The 18307-nt window shown below is 45.7% G+C and overlaps 1 protein-coding gene across 4 annotated transcripts in view; it reads right to left on the bottom strand.

Moving 5' to 3' along the window:
• The window catches only part of LOC143805609 (phosphatidylinositol-binding clathrin assembly protein-like), a 115838-nt gene extending 101391 nt beyond the window's left edge, over positions 1-14447 (bottom strand). For all 4 annotated transcript variants that reach the window (XM_077285123.1, XM_077285125.1, XM_077285124.1 and 1 more), the window contains exon 1: positions 13918-14447. In XM_077285123.1, the coding sequence (XP_077141238.1) occupies positions 13918-14047 (130 nt within the window). In that variant the 5' untranslated portion in view covers positions 14048-14447. The remainder of the gene's footprint in view (positions 1-13917) is intronic.
• Between the last annotated feature and the right edge of the window lie 3860 nt (positions 14448-18307).

The raw sequence follows: 18307 nt of genomic DNA, 5'->3' as shown, positions 1-18307 counted from the left end.
TTCTAGTCAATGTGTTTGTACAACAGTGACCCTGAAGATATTATTGAGTTCAAACAATGGATTCACACTGATTGAGACACGCTTGATACCAAACAACTGACTATAGAAGATTTCATTGAAGAATTGGTTTTGAAAATTTCTAAACTTTTTGTAGCCATCACTACAATCGCCAAGCATCAAAGTTGCTATCTGAAATCGTTCAAGGAAAATCTGAGACCTGGAGAGCTTGTGATCCTTATGGACTTTGCTGAAAATTACTCATTTATTGTTCAAGATGCCATTCAAGGTTTCCATTGGGAAAATAGTCAAGCTACAGTACACCCATTTGTAATTTACTTCAAGGAGTTAAATGGTGAAGCTGCGCAGAATATCAGCTTGTGCATAATCAGTGATTGCTCACGACATGACACAGTTGCAGTCCACACTTTCTTAACAGTAATTGTGGAGTATCTCAAGACTCATCTATGGGATTCGTCATATCCACTACTTCAGCGATGGATCTGCAGCCCAGTACAAAAATTTCAAAAATTTTCTCAACTTGTGCCATCACAATGCTGATTTCAATATCAGCGCTGAATGGAATTTTTTTGGTACCAGTCATGGAAAGTCACCCTGTGATGGGATTGGAGGGACAGCAAAGAGGTTGGCAGCTCGTGCCAGTCTTCAACGCCCATCTGAAAACCAAATACTGACCCCGGTGGATTTATTCAACTTTTGCAACGATTTATTCAACTTTTGCAACGAGCAACTGCATGGAATCAAGTTTTTTTTTGTTCCAAAAGAAAAAATTGACAAAATACGGGTAGTTCAAGAGGAAAGGTTCAAAGATGGACAAACAATTGCTGGAACAAGAGAAAATCACCAGTTTGTGCCAATTGATGACAAAAGGGTGTCAAATGACCCATCATCTTTCATTGCCCATGTAGATAGATCTGTCAGATCAGAAATGCCTTTTGTGCCAAATGCAAACCTCCAGCCAGGGCAATACATTGCCTGCATTTACGATAGGAACTGGTGGATTGGAAATATTTCTGAAATTTCAGTCGACGAGCATGATGCATTAATAAATTTTATGCATCCTCATGGACCAGCTAGCTTCTTTCACTGGCCTGTGAGAAATGATACATGCTGGATTCCCGAGCAGTCAATCATAGCAATAATTCCAGCACCAACTGCAACAGCAATGGGCCGACAATACAGCTTCTCTGAACCGATTATGTTGCAAATTCAGCAACAATTCCAGACAACTTAGACTGAACATTATGGTTTGGGAACCAACAAAAGATACCCAATATTAGGCTTGGGATCCTAGGCAAAGACACCCACCCTCAGGCTTCGGAACCTGCGATAAAGAGACCGTCCGAGGCTCGCCTTGCACGGCTATCGGCCACGGCTCCTAGGCGATGGGGCTGCCAATTCTCGAAAGACAGCATTATTACAATTCTTAATAGGATTATAATACCAATTCTTAGGGAATTGGTTGTGGTATAACCACCATGGACCAACGCAAGGGTTTGAATAGTGCAGTTACCATTCATTGCGTATTAATAAATAACACCATGTTCAGTGGCATTTTTCATTTCTTAAACTGAGAGACTCCAAAAAAAAAAAAAAACAATGATCCTTGTAGAGAAAAATGTGCTCTTTCTAATGATTTCAGACTTAATATATTTTAGGGGTACCCTTTTTGAGAAATTTGACCTAAAAATAGGTAAAATTCGTTTTTTTAAAGTTTTTCATCATATGTGGGTGTGAATATTTCCACAAATACATATGCTTTGACCGTGATATTGCAGCAATGCAAAGTCATGTAGATGTTTGGTGTACAGGGCAAAGCACCAGTTACTATTGGTTTTTGGTCTTGAGTTATATATGGGCAAAGTTTAGCATAAATTTTATGCGACGCGTTTTTCAAGCTACTTTGACACAAAATGGCGGCCAAAATATTGTTTTGTCATAGCCGGTAATAATTTCATCGTGTTTAGCAGCAAAAGTTGAGCTAGTATGCCAAATTTCAGCATCATAGCCAGTATAGAACTCTAATGGCTATGTGCCAAAGTTTGCAAAATCCTCTTAGCTGAAGCCGCAGGCTTGGTGGAACCTCCAGTGAAAGGTCAACAGTGCCCAATGTATATGAGATCTGGCCCTAAAAATTTACAGAACCTCTTTTCAAACATACATGTACATCCTTATAAATTTTCAGCAAAATCGGAGAAGGTCGAGTGGGGACGATTTTTAAAACTGGTCCACTTGATGTGGAATGACCCGGGTGTCAGCTGTGAGAATCAGCCGACACCCGGCCACGCTCCCCTGTGAGAGCGGCTGATCGCACGTGAGGTACTATTCCATCCATGGGTCATTCCATGTGAAGTGAACAAATGATTTTTAACTCTATATTTTTAATTCTTTTGAGATTTTGTTATTTGGTAATAGTGACAGAGAATGGAAAATGTGTAGAAAAAAAATTCTAGATTTTTTTTTTAAAAAATTGATTTTCAAAGTTTGGAAAAAGTGCGAATTTCGGTGTTGCCTGCCTTTACATTTCTCCTCATAACTCAGGCTAGAAAACAAAGAGAGAAACAAAATAAACACCATTCTACTCAGAACTGTACAGGCTTTCACCAGATATGTCACAAGAGTATCTTTGATAATATTTTACCCATGAGAATGCAAACGCAAAACTTTAAAACGAATCCCGCCCCCCCAAAAAAAAAAGTTTAATTTCAAAAACTGCATATGTGCTTGCTATGCTCCTAGCCACGTCTGTACCAAAATACAAGTTGGGATCGTGATGGGATCATATTTTAAAAAATAAAACTATTACAGTTTCAATTCGAAAATCTTGAATCCAGAGCTGTTCAGCCTGTGGTCTAAAAGTGTGGGGTCTATATTTACCAAATAATCCATGATTTTTAGATATTACTGTATTATTTTATTATGTTACAGCTTAGAAGCAGGAGAGAGGACAGAGGAGAAAGCTTCGTTAGGGCTCAACCTGAGAATAAACAGGGGTAGACCGTGAATGCAGAGCAGATGAAAGGCCGGCAGCTCGGGCCTCCAGAGGCCATATTCACACCAAATCTTAACACCCAGGCAACTGTTCAAATTGAGAAAAATATTCTTAACATCGAGTTCATGTATTGTACAAACCAGGACTACGAAGTGGAGGAGAGTTTGTTAAAATATCATTTACAGGAAGCAGAACCCATCACAGGGACTCAGCAATACCACATTGTCATTCCATGTAGTGAAACAAATAAAAACAAGGATTTTTTCATTCAGCAAAGACAGTGAAGTCCATGAAGTGGTAGAAGGCGGCACAAGATTGGCAATGGATGACAGAACTGGTTATGTGACCTGTGAATGAATGGCGCTGGTGGCGGCTACTGTACTCTCCAAAGATTGTGAAAATGAAGAAGCAGAAGTTACTTTTTTTTGCATCATTCTGGCCCAGCGCCATCCTTTGTGTATCCAAGAAAACCAGGCATTTTTAGGCTATGTGCACACGTCAGAATTTCTTGCAGAAGTTTCCTGAACAAAACCGGACATTTTCTGCAAGAAATCCACATGCTTTTTTTTCTGGAGCTTCCCAATGCATTAAATAGCTGCAAAAACGTGAAAAATCCGCAAAATTAATGAACATGCTGCGTTTTTTACCGCAATGTGTTTATAACTTTCAGCTGGCTGCTGGAAGTTGTGGGTGATATTTCTTTGGGCTTTGGAATTACATGATATGCCCCAATAAAATGTCCCTTCTTCCCACCGAAAAAAAACAAAACAAAACCCATACACCCTTTTTCTTGCAAATGTCGGGGGAAACATACGACATGAACGCACCCCCCAACTGGATGGGTTCCTCCAACTCCACAAGTATAGGTTCACCCTGGACCTTCCCTCCAACACCAGGATCTTGTCCCGGAAAGAGGGATCAGAAGCTGGTGGTCTTACCCATCTGTCCTGCAGGCGTCAATTCGTTATCGACCACCTGCGGAATTCAGAGCTAAAAGTCTCCACTGATTGATTCCTTTGTAGAATGTGATGCAGCTTGGATTCAGCCAAGGAAATACTATCAGGATCATCATAGATCAGGGCAAGGGCCCTGACAAACTTCACTGACTGGAGACAAAATAAATCCTGTGGCAGAGCAAAAGCCCAGAATGGAGGTTCCCACTGTAACAGTGAAATAATTCCTACTCGTTGCTCCTTATCTCCAGAGGAGTAAGGATGAAGTTTAAAGTACTATTTCCATGCCTCCTTAAATACAAAAAAAACCTGTCCCTACCCCCAGAAAACCTGTCCAGGAGGGCAACTCTGGGTTCAAGCTGGACCGGCCAACCCACAGCATCCCCCACAATTGGAGTCTGCTGCCGTTGCTGCTGGACCTCAGAACGAAGGTCGGTCACCTCCAGTGACAACCTCTGCAGCTGCTGTGCTAGCACAGCAGCAGGATCCGTGAACCCAGCAAAGGGGAAAAAAACCCACACAGAAAAAACACACACAGACACACACACACACACACACACACACACAAAAAACCAAAAAACCAAGTGTCAGGTTTTTCTTCTTTCTTTTGCAAACGTGAATGGCAGGTGATAATGTTCAGCACATTTAACTCCCTCCTCCGCCCACCACTGCCACCCCCAACTCCCCTCATCTTCTCCGAGGACTTTGCCACCTACTTCAAAAACAAGATCGACCAAACAAGGCAAACCCTAACTGCTCCACGTCCCCAACCACTCCATATACCGGACCTCTGCCCTTCCCTAATAACCTCCCTCTCCAACATCACTGAAGGAGCGCTTACTCGCCTCTTCTCCAAATCACACCTCACCACCTGTGCACTTGACCCCATCCCCTCCCACTTGCTCCTCAACCTCACTAACATGCTCATTCCAGCCCTAACCCATCTCTTCAACCTATCGCTATCTTCTGGTACCTTCCAACATGCCACCATCACACCCATCCTCAAAAAGACTAACCTTGACCCAACTGCTATGCCCAGCTATCGCCCCATATCACTGCTCCCGTTTGCTTCAAAACTCCTTGAGCAGCATGTCCATGCTCAAATTTCCTCCCACCTCTCATCTAACTCTCTCCTTGACAACCTACAATCTGGCTTCCGCCCCAACCACTCCACCGAAACTGCCCTGACAAATTACTAATGACTTACTCACAGCCAAAGCTAACAGACAGTTCTCCATCCTCCTTCTCCTTGACCTGTCCTCTGCTTTTGACACAGTCGACCACTGTCTACTGCTACAGATTCTTTCTTCCCTTGGCATCAAAGACCTTGCCCTGTCCTGGATTGCCTCATACCTTTCCGACCGCACATTTAGCGTCTCCCACTCCCACACTACCTCCTCATCCCACCCTCTCTCTGTTGGAGTCCCTCAAGGCTCTGTCCTAGGGCCCCTACTTTTTTCCATCTATACCCTTGGCCTAGGGCAACTCAAAGTCCCATGGCTTCCAGTACCATCTGTATGCGGACGACACTCAGATCTACCTCTCTGGCTCAGATGTCGCCTCTCTTCTGTCCAGAATCCCGGAGTTTCTGTCAGCCATATCCTCCTTCTTCACCTCTCGCTTCCTAAAACTCAATGTAGACAAAACCGAACTCATCATCTTTCCCCCATCTCACGTATCCCCCCTACCTGATCTATCTATTATGGTAAACGGCATCACGTTCTCTCCCGCACCTGAAAACCGCTGCCTCGGGGCAACTCTCGACTCTGCCTTGTCCTTCAAACAGCACGTTCAAGCTCTTGCCACCTCTTGTCGCCTCAAACTCAAAAATATTGCCAGAATCCGTCCCTTCCTCACCCCACAATCTACTAAGACTCTTGTGCATGCCCTTATCATCTCCCGCCTCGACTACTGCAACACCCTCCTCTGTGGCCTCCCCCGCTAACTCTCTTGCACCACTCCAGTCTGTCCTCAACTCTGCTGCCCGGCTAATCCACCTCTCTCCTCACTACTCCCCTTTGCAAATCCCTCCACTGGCTCCCAATTCCCCAACGAATCCAGATCAAACTACTAACACTGATCTACAAAGCCATCCACAACCTGTCCCCTCCCTATATCTCTGAACTAATCTCCCAATACCTTCCCTCACGTAATCTCCGATCCTCCCAAGACCTCCTACTCTCCAGCACACTTATTCGGTCCTCACACAACCGCCTCCAAGATTTCTCCCGAAAATCCCCCATCCTCTGGAATTCCATGCCTCAACACGTCCGACTATCCACCACCCTCGGATCCTTCAGACGGAACCTGAAAACCCATCTCTTCAAGAAAGCCTACAGCCTGCAATAACCATTCTGCCGCCTCGCCATCGCCAGAGCAGCCACCTCACCACCGCCAGAGCTGCTGCACCTCCGACCTTCTGTCTCTTCCCCACTATCCCATAGAATGTAAGTCCGCAAGGACAGGGTCCTCTCTCCCCTCTGTACCAGTCTGTCACTGTAAACGTGTTTACTGTAAACGATATTTATTACCCTGTATGTAACCCCTTTCTCATGTACAGCACCATGGAATTAATGGTGCTATATAAATAAATAATAATAATAATAAATGTCATGCAACGTGTGGGAAAGGCTAAGTGCAACACGAAGGGATATGGGAAAGGGAACCAAACACTAGGGAAAGGGGGAGTGAAGACCCCTAGGCAGATTTAAAGTTACCCTATCTGCCCTATCATCCCTATATAGGTTCCGCACCTATCGCCAATAGATACCTAATCCCTGCCTGACCCTGGCAATAAGCCCTGCTACGGGAAGGACAAGATAGACGCTAGTCAATCCCCACTACCACTAAAGACAGATGGGATAAACAAATAAGGGAAACACTTAGCTTGAGTAGACTCAGGAAAAAACGCAGACATTCTCCAAACACCAAAGAAGATAGCAGGCTGCTATAGCTCCAAGCCTCAACAGGGAAATGCAAATAGAAATATCACCCACAACTTCCAGCAGCCAGCTGAAAGTTATAAACACCCTGGTCCAGGCAAGCAAACTGCTGAGACCTTCTGCAGTCAGATGCAGAGCGATGATCTGGAGCCTCTGACACACCCTTGACACCAGGCACAGGATTCATATACCCGCACAGGCCTGGATAAATCATCACAAACTAACTCCTGTAGCATCCCTGTACAGGTAAAGTCCATTACATCCAACTCCAATGCACATGCTCGGCAGCTGGCTTGTGAGGATGTATCTTGACCAAAGGGATATCAATCAAGTCACAAAGGGCACTTTTAGCGACAGGCCAGAATCACTTTTCTGGAGAAGGGCATCATTGCCACGTGGCTCTTCTTCGGTACTAATTTGCATTACATATTAAAACGTCTTTATTACATAATGCAGAAACTATTCTCCTACAGTCCTAAAAAGTTCTCATTAAAAAGGTTTAGTGGGACAGAAATAATAGAATAGGCCACTAATATAAGGTTAGTGGGGGTCCTATTCCTGGCATCTGCCCAATCAGCCAAATAAAGAAGCAGTGGAACTTCAGTGAACACCTCGTCCTCCTGATTGTTTGCCACGAAGGGCTCAGTACTTTCAAGTTGCCGTTGTGCCAGGTTTGACTGCCAAGTACCATGCAAGTGAATGGAAATGGGCTGCAATATCAGGCATCGCCACTAGCAAATGTGCACAACAGTGCCCAAGTGAAGCTCAAAATAAGGATAGACCATACATTTTCCGGTCTCGGAAAGCCCTTTTAGGGTATGTGCACACGATCAGGAAAAGGCAAGCGCATGTCCACTGCATCCAAAGTGTTGCCGTCTATTGAACACAGGAGAATCCGCAGGTGTTCACCGAGCCGTGCAGATTCACAGCGTCCAATACGTTCTACGGGTGAAATTTACCTTGAGGAGGCTCGCGTCTCCGAAAGATAAATAGACATGCTGCAGTCTGGAGAGACACGCCACATGTCCATCTCCACGGGCATCTCTGGACATGGGATGTCTTGAAATCCCCTTCACTATACTGTAACATCTGAACGCTGTGGGTTGGATGCTGCACAAGTACACAGTGTCCAACCCTCAGCATTTACTGACCGTCTGCACATACCGTAATAATTTTAGAGAACTACAGATTCCTCCAGCGTATATGTTTACTCACATGTTGTACATTTGCAGCTGTAGTTTTTTGTAACATTTTTTCCTGCATTTCCAGTTAAAATTATAAAAATATTCCACTGCGAAGTTTACAAAAGATCCAGAAACAAAAAACATTAGTTGGGGGGGGGGGGGGAACCTATGTGAAAATACACCATACATTGCCCCTCTACCTGTGGTCCTCTTGTCTTTCTGTGGGCAGCACGGTGGCTCAGTGAATAGCAGCCTGGGTTCTAATCCCACCTTGGACAACATCTGCAAGGAGTTTGTATGTTCTCCTCGTGTTTGCGTGGATTTCCTCCCACATAAGACATACTGATAGGGAATTTAGATTGTGAGCCCCATTGGGGACAGCGCTGCGGAATATGTTAGCGCTATATAAAAATAAAGATTATTATAAAGATTATTACTGTAGATAACAGAAGTGACTTAAAAGCTGTAGTGGCACAATGATAGCGATCTCTTCACTGAACACCAAAATAATGATCTGATAAGACTGATAAGTGAGTGCTCCCCCTACCCATCTACAACCCGCAATCACTGCAGAACCCCTGTACCCTCATCTACACTCCAGGCAGGGGCGGATTATAATGGGGTCAATCTGGGTGGTAGCACAGGGCCAAGTGGTGGGGGGCCCTGGGCTACCGCTCAGATTGCCCGCCGCCATCAGGGCATTACTGCCCTGACTGGCGTATGGGCCCGGTGGGCAGAGGGGTCTCATCTGCTCACAGGGCCACGCACGTCGATAGTTAACAGCCGCCAGCCAATCGAAGGCTGGCAGCTGACATCACCTGCAGCACGCACGCGTCTGATGTCATTGTCAGTCGCCGGCGAGTGCGTGCTTCAGCTGCGAGGAGAGAGCTTCGCCGAAGGAGCGCGGACAGGTGAGGAGAACTTTTTTTTTTTTTTTTTATTGCGAACAGCAATCAGGGGGGCCCAGGCCAGGATGCTGGACACCCTGGGGGCAGGACTGGAGACATGGGCAGAATGTAGATACGGAGCATGATTGGAGACACGGGGCACAATGAAAGACATGGGGGCAGGATCATGGCGCAGGATGGATACGATGGAGACGGATGGGGCAGGATGGGGAGATCATATGGGGCAGAATGGATACTCATGAAGACAGGATGGGAGAACATATGGCTGAAGCCAGGAATGAGATACACGGGGCCAGGATGGGGGATATTATTATTACCATAGGGGCCAATTGAGGGATATTATTACTGCAGTGATGTATTTATTTTATTTTTTGAGGACACTGTTTTAAATGGGAGGGCGGTCCTGTTACTGTGTAGAGTGACACTATGTCCTCTCTTCTTCTTAATGTGGTGTAATGTAGAAGTTGGGAAAAATTAAGTAATGTGTTCTACAAGCAGAGCTCGAGATAACTGTGTTATTTCCTGCAGAGACGAGTCCTGGCTGAATGAAGTGATGGCGGTCTGTGCTGGATGAAAGATGAAGGACTTCACCTAGTGACGTCACTGGTGAGTCAGTGTTACCTATACACTGACACTATACACTGTATACTATATACTTAACTGAAGGGTAAATTGACTAGATCAATGGATGTTTGACAGGTTATAGTTTCACACAGCAACTATTTTTCTGGAATAATCTGGTTCAGGTATATGTCTGATGACCCCCTCACATGACCAGGGGGCCCACAGTGTCTGAACAGCCCGGGGCCCTAGCTACCCTTAAACCACCCCTGACTCCAGGTTATAAAACATGAAAAGCATTAGAGAAAAAACAAAACGCGCTTACAATGAGAAATGAAGGTGCCAAGTGATACTTTTTGGTCACCATCTTGAGACGTGTACACCAATGCCCATCCATCACTAGTCTTCCCACAGGCGTGACCCCCTGAGCTGTACGTCCTAGGATGCACCCTGTATTAGAAGGCTATATGTCAGCACTTGTTCCTGACTGATGCTTATAGCCAGATGCTTTGTTTCATCACCCATCACAGACAACCTGACGCTAGAAAAATGGGACATAGACGCTATTATCCATCACCTTCTGTCTATTATCTGCCAGTACAGGCAGCCTACTTCAAGTATGGCTGCAAAAAATAAAATGTTACTGCACTATTGCTGGAGAAAGATAACCAACAGGTTGGCGCTCCTCCCAGTCTTGGCTGACGTGGTCCAAATGTCGGGTGCTGCTTGTACACAATCAGTGGCCTCGGTGGTCAGATGCCGACTGCTTGTACACAATCGGTGGTCACGTGCTGAACAAGGTGTCATTATATCACTGCAGCAATCACAAGCTGGCAGGATCGGTGGACCATCAGAGCAGACTCATTGGTACCATTTGCAGGAATTTTGAACAAAGTTTGATGTGAGGGATGGTCAATTCGCCCAGAAATTTGCAGACTGCCTAATCTTTTGGGTTGTTATCTACTCATGTTATGGAGGTCAGCAAATTACCGGTCTACTAAAGGCCCCGTCACACATAGCGACGCTGCAGCGATACAGACAACGATGCCGATCGCTGCAGCGTCGCTGTTTAGTCGCTGCGTGGTCGCTGGGGAGCTGTCACACAGACCGCTCTCCAGCGACCAACGATGCCGAGGTCCCCGGGTAACCAGGGTAAACATCGGGTTGCTAAGCGCAGGGCCGCGCTTAGTAACCCGATGTTTACCCTGGTTACCAGTGTAAAATGTAAAATAACAAACAGTACATACTCACCTTCGCGTCCCCCGGCGTCCGCTTCCTGCACTGACTGAGCGCCGGCCCTAACAGCAGAGCGGTGACGTCACCGCTGTGCTGTACTTTCACTTTACGGCCGGCAGTCAGTTAGTGCGGGAAGCGGACGGCAAGGGACCTGACGGACACCGGAATGTGAGTATGTACTGTTTGGTTTTTTTTTACATTTACGATGGTAACCAGGGTAAACATCGGGTTACTAAGCGCGGCCCTGCGCTTAGTAACCCGATGTTTATCCTGGTTACCAGTGAAGACATCGCTGAATCCGTGTCACACACACCGATTCAGCGATGTCAGCGGGACCTCAACGACCAAAAAAAGGTCCAGGCCATTCCGACACGACCAGCGATCTCACAGCAGGGGCCTGATCGCTGCTACGTGTCAAACATAGCGAGATCGCTACTGAGGTCGCTGTTGCGTCACAAAACTTGTGACTCAGCAGCGATCTCGCTAGCGACCTCGCTACGTGAGACGGGGCCTTAAGAAGTAATCGGCTCCTGGAGAATGTAATCATCTCCTACATTTATTGTTATCTATATGCGTGGTATATAGGTTACTATACAGGTCAGCATCAAGATTACAGTATATATCCAACATAATGTACACTGAAATATATTATATACACAAAGTACAGATTATATAGGATGAGGGTTGTACAGATCACACAGGCAGGGTCATATGATGCAGAATGTAAGTCTACAGGACACATACACAATCTATAGGAAATAATTGTCAGTATCGCCTGTGGTGTGTATGACATATATACTGACAGGGACACATGCGAGTATACAGACGGTATACATTATCATGAGTACATGCCGTGAACAGGTGTATATATACACTGATGCAGGGGCATACAATGATACTGTATGTATAATATATTCACACACAAGAAGGGTCACATGCCGATACACATATTTATATAGATGATATTACTGTATGCATCTTATACACAGGTAACAATGTATAATCACACGAGTGAACAGCACTGTCCCTATATATAAGTACAGATGTGACATGTGCAGTGCACACATATATACAGTGTGCATGTCGCTGTATACATATATAGTGTATGTCTTGGTCTGTGTGTACATGCCAGAGAATGAATGAATATACAGTATATGCACACACCTCAGTGTATACATACATGACATGTGTATCCCATACACACACCTCAGTGTATACATACATGACGTGTATCCCATACACACACACCTCAGTGTATACATACATGACGTGTATCCCATACACACACACCTCAGTGTATACATACATTACATGTGTGGCCCATACACACACCTCAGTGTATACATACATTACATGTGTGTCCCATACACACACCTCAGTGTATACATACATTACATGCGTGGCCCATACACACACCTCAGTGTATACATACATTACATGTGTGGCCCATATACACACACCTCAGTGTATACATACATTACATGTGTGACCCATATACACACACCTCAGTGTATACATACATTACATGTGTGGCCCATATACACACACCTCAGTGTATACATACATTACATGTGTGGCCCATATACACACACCTCAGTGTATACATACATTACATGTGTGGCCCATATACACACACCTCAGTGTATACATACATTACATGCGTGGCCCATACACACACCTCAGTGTATACATACATGACATGTGTATCCCATACACACACCTCAGTGTATACATACATTACATGTGTGGCCCATATACACACACCTCAGTGTATACATACATTACATGTGTGACCCATATACACACACCTCAGTGTATACATACATTACATGTGTGGCCCATATACACACACCTCAGTGTATACATACATTACATGTGTGGCCCATATACACACACCTCAGTGTATACATACATTACATGTGTGGCCCATATACACACACCTCAGTGTATACATACATTACATGTGTGGCCCATACACACACACCTCAGTGTATACATACATTACATGTGTGGCCCATATACACACACCTCAGTGTATACATACATTACATGTGTGGCCCATATACACACACCTCAGTGTATACATACATTACATGTGTGGCCCATATACACACACCTCAGTGTATACATACATTACATGTGTGGCCCATATACACACACCTCAGTGTATACATACATTACATGTGTGGCCCATATACACACACCTCAGTGTATACATACATTACATGTGTGGCCCATATACACACACCTCAGTGTATACATACATTACATGTGTGGCCCATATACACACACCTCAGTGTATACATACATTACATGTGTGGCCCATATACACACACCTCAGTGTATACATACATTACATGCGTGGCCCATACACACACCTCAGTGTATACATACATGACATGTGTATCCCATACACACACCTCAGTGTATACATACATTACATGTGTGGCCCATATACACACACCTCAGTGTATACATACATTACATGTGTGACCCATATACACACACCTCAGTGTATACATACATTACATGTGTGGCCCATATACACACACCTCAGTGTATACATACATTACATGTGTGGCCCATATACACACACCTCAGTGTATACATACATTACATGTGTGGCCCATATACACACACCTCAGTGTATACATACATTACATGCGTGGCCCATACACACACCTCAGTGTATACATACATGACATGTGTATCCCATACACACACCTCAGTGTATACATACATTACATGTGTGGCCCATATACACACACCTCAGTGTATACATACATTACATGTGTGACCCATATACACACACCTCAGTGTATACATACATTACATGTGTGGCCCATATACACACACCTCAGTGTATACATACATTACATGTGTGGCCCATATACACACACCTCAGTGTATACATACATTACATGTGTGGCCCATATACACACACCTCAGTGTATACATACATTACATGTGTGGCCCATATACACACACCTCAGTGTATACATACATTACATGTGTGGCCCATATACACACACCTCAGTGTATACATACATTACATGTGTGGCCCATATACACATACATACATACATACGCACAGACCTCTCCCCCCATGTACTTATCACTCACAGTCCAGGTGCTTCTTCTTGGGCCCCATCACCTCATGGGTGGTCGCCTTACACACGGCTTTTGCCAGGGCCGAGCCGGTGACGCTGTGCTGGGCCGCCGTGATCCGGTCGGTGATGGACTGCCCCGACATTGTCCGCGCTGACTCCCGGCCGGGCCTACGGATGCAGGATGTGTCACCGCCGGTTCTCCAGCTACGTGCTCCCGGGTCACCCTGCTCGGAGGCTTCCCTGACAGCTGGTGGTGACAGGCAGCAGTCCGTGCCCCGCTCCGCTCTGTGTGACTGGCTGCCTCCCTCTTCCTTTCCGGTTTCTTTCCCTTCTCTCTTTTTTACCTCACTTTACTCACAAGACAAAATGGCGGCGCCGAGTCATGTGACCGCGGTCCGCAGAGCGCCGGCGGTTGTCAGGGGGCATTAGTCGTGTGTTGTGTGCCGGCTCCGGTGCTGGGGAGACCCGGGAATGTGAGCGGACACGTCAGTCACCGCGGAGCTCGTGTACAGGGAGTGTGCGCTGATAGCAGGCAGCGCCTGTGTGGCCCCGAGGGGCGTCCATGGGTGACGGTGGGACCGGCTTTATTCATGGAGCTCCTCATGCACAGGGATGAGGGGACTACACCGAGATAATGGCACGTCGTGCCCACCTGTCCTCTCTCCACACACAGGTACAGGGGGTCTTAGGGCTCAGCTAGGGCCACACGGAGGGGCTTCTGGCTGCTCCCCACCTTGCCAGCCCCAGGGTGGGCACCATGACTGGCAATGGAGGCATTGCTGTGGAGACTTACTAATAAAATCCAACAACCCTGTGGAACGCTGTATTTTTTTCCTGAAATATTTATCCGGTGAATCCAAAGATATCTGAGGCTCCATAGATCCTTATAGAAATCCCAGCAGTGAGGAGGTAAAAATCGGGCGACGTTTCGGCTAAATGGCCTGAAGCCTGAGCCCTGTTTTTGCCTCCTCGCTCCTGGGCTCTTGTAGATATTTTGGGTTACAGATTGGATTTTTGGAAGGATCTATGGTGCCGCCTGTGATATCTTTGGATTTGCGCTGTTTTTGGACCTGGTGGGGGTCTGGCCGAGGGGCACGTACTCATCTACGGTGCATGGGAATTTAAACTAGACGGAGAAAATATTATTTAGGGTGTGCACATACTGGGTTTTTTCAATGCAGAAAATCTCCAGAAACCACGAGTTTTGTTTCTGCAGCAAAAACCCCTCAGTGTGAACGCACCCTTACTAGTATGTGCACAAACACGTTTTGTTTTCTTTATCGCTTCATTGTGGGACACAGCACCCTATGGTTACCTATGTCCTCCCAATGAAGCAATAAAGAGATTTTACGGTGAGTACCAAAAATCCTTCTTTATCACTTCATTGGGGGACACAGGTAACCATAGGGTGCTGTGTCCTCCAATGAAAGCTGCAAGAAAGAGATTTTGCTGTGAATGCCAAAAATCCTTCTTTTTTCCACACAGGTTGAAAAAGTGCCCAGAAAACACTCAAAAGAATGAACATCTGCATTTCTATGTAAAAAAAAAAAAAAATACTTTCCTGTGCATTTGTTGTGTTCAGCCTTCTTAGCATCCCTTAACTGCTTCAGGTTTGTAACGGCCAACAAGTAGTTACCATATTTTTCGGACTATAAGACGCATCGGACCATAAGACGCACCCCAAATTTTCAGAAGGAAAATAGGGGCAAAAAAAAATGTGTCTAATGTGGGTCTGTCTTACAGTTCAAATTCAGCTTACCAGTGAAGGGATCGGCACAGGTGGAGGAGTGGTCACAGGGGTCGTTCGGTGGTCCAGGCTGGTGCGGTGACCTCTGGGGAATCCCATTCCAAGGTGGTACGGTGCTCTGGGGCAGTGGCTCTCTGTGCTGCGTGGGGGGCTCCGCTGGCATTTCATCAAATCCCGGAGGCCCCCGCTCATCCGTTAATGCCATGTTGCGGTGGCCTCCTGGAACATGGCCGCAAGACTGGGGGCGTGCATGCTCAGATTCAGATCTCGGCAACGAGATCTCGTTGCCAAGATTTGAATCTGAGCATGCACTGGCCCGGTAGCCATCTTCCCGTCGGCCATGTTCCCGGAGTCCACCGCAACATGGCATTAACGGATGAGCGGTGGCCTCCGGGATTTGGCGAAATGCCGGCGAAGCCCCCCACGGAGCACGAAGAGCCACTGCCTCAGAGCACAGCCCGCCACCACCATGCCACAACCGTACCAGGCTGGGAAGGGAGGCTGCATCGGAACCGCTGCCACCGCCACAGGATTTGTAAGTGTATTGCGACAATAAGACGCACCCCCATTTTCCCTGAATACCATTAGGCTGTGTGCATACGTTGCGGATTTTTCACTTTTTTTCCGCTATAAAAGCGCATTAGGCCATGTTCACACTTTGCGGGTTTTACCGCGGATCCGCGGCGATTTTGATGCTGCGGGTCCGCAGCAGTTTCCATTGCGTTTACATTTACATGTAAACCCTATGCAAACCGCTGTGCACATGCTGCGGGAAAAACCGCGCAGAAACGCAGCGGTTTACCACCCGCAGCATGTCACTTCTTTGTGCAGAATCGCTGCGATTCTGCACACATAGGAATGCATTGAACCACTTACTTCCCGCATGGGGCTATGCCCACGTTGCGGGAAGTAAGCGGATAATGTGCAGATGGTACCCGGGGTGGAGGAGAGGAGACTCTCCTCCAGGCCCTGGGAACCATATTTGTGTGTAAAAAAAAGAATTAAAATAAAAAATAATGATATACTCACCTCTCAGCGCTGCACGCGGCCGTCCGGTCTGGGTTGCTGTGCGAGCAGGGCCTGAGATGACGTCGCGGTCACATGACCGTGACGTCACGAAGGTCCTTCTCGGCACAGCATCTTTGGAACCGGACCGCCGCGTGCAGCGCCGAGGAGATCGGGACGTCAGAGGGTGAGTATAACCAATTTTTATTATTTTTACCATTACTATTGATGCTGCATATTGCTGCATATGCAGCATCAATAGTATAGGAGTAAACCCACAGCGGAAACCGCAAAACAAACCGCGATAAATCTGCAGGGATAACCGCAGCTTTTTTGCCCTGCAGATTTATCAAATCCGCTGCGGGAGAACCCGCAGAGGACGCCGCAAAGTGTGCACATAGCCTTATGCATCCCATCATTTAGAATGCATTCCGCAATTTTTGTGCACGAAAAAACGCATCGCGGTAAAAAAACGCTGCATGTTCATTAATTTTGCGGATTTTTCACGTTTTTCCTGCTATTTAATGCATTGGGAAGCTCCGGAAAAAAACACGTCAAAAACGCATGCGGATTTCTTGCAGAAAATGTCCGGTTTTGCTGAGGAAATTTCTGCAAGAAATCCTGAATGTGTGCACATAGCCTTACCGGTAAGGGCTTGTTCACACGATCCTTTTTTTGCTGCGGATCCGCAGCGGATTTTCAGCTGCGGATCCGCAGCCGTTTTCCATGCAGGGTACAGTACAATGTTACCCTATGGAAAACAAAATCCGCTGTGCCCACTATCCTTTTTTTCCCAGGCAAATCCACGCGGATTTGCCTGCAGAAAAAAAGAAGTACCATGTCTATTCTTTCTGCGGATTCCGCTCCTGTTTTCAACATGCACCAATAGGAAAGTGCTGTTGAAAACCCGCAGAGGAATCCGCAGAAGAAACAGTCGGAAAATCAGCAGTGCTGTTTTGCACTGCGGATTTTCCAAATCAGGACCTGAAAAAAAAAGGATCGTGTGAACATAGCCTTAGTAAGACTTTTTACATCGCTCTGTTCATAGAGCTATAACTTTATTTTTTTCCATTGATGGAGCTGTATGGCGGCTTGTATTTTGCGGGACAAGATGTTTTCAGCCATACCATTTTTATTTATATTCAAATTTTTATTCGCGTTTTTATTTACTATTTGTTCGGCGATATGATGCTAAAGCAGTCTTTTTTTTTTTTTTTTTTTTTTTTTTACGCTGTTTATTGAGGAGGTTAGCAGGTTTATTGGCCAGGTCGTTCCTGATGCAGCGATACCAAATATGTATACTTTATTTTTACATAAATATATGTATTTATTGGATTTTTTTTGTTCTTTGTTGTGATTTTTAAAAAATATATATTTTTAAAAAATTTTTGTAAACTTTTTTTACAACTTTTTTTTTTTTTTTATCTTGTCCCAGTATGGGACATCAAATTTCCATTGACTGGTCTTTGATCTAATACTTTTCAGTACTTTTGCTTTGCCAATCACAAGCCGTGACGTAATTTTAAAAATGCGCGCGTCTCCTGCCTCCCGTGACGTCACGGCTTGTGATTGGTCGCGTCGCCCATGTGACCGCGACGCGACCAATCACAAAGCCGGAACGTAATTTTAAAATACTGAATGCCTAGAAGGA

The sequence above is a fragment of the Ranitomeya variabilis genome, chromosome 2, assembly GCF_051348905.1.
Source record: "Ranitomeya variabilis isolate aRanVar5 chromosome 2, aRanVar5.hap1, whole genome shotgun sequence".
In the NCBI taxonomy this organism is placed as follows: domain Eukaryota; kingdom Metazoa; phylum Chordata; class Amphibia; order Anura; family Dendrobatidae; genus Ranitomeya; species Ranitomeya variabilis.
This window is presented reverse-complemented; position numbering and strand designations above follow the sequence as displayed.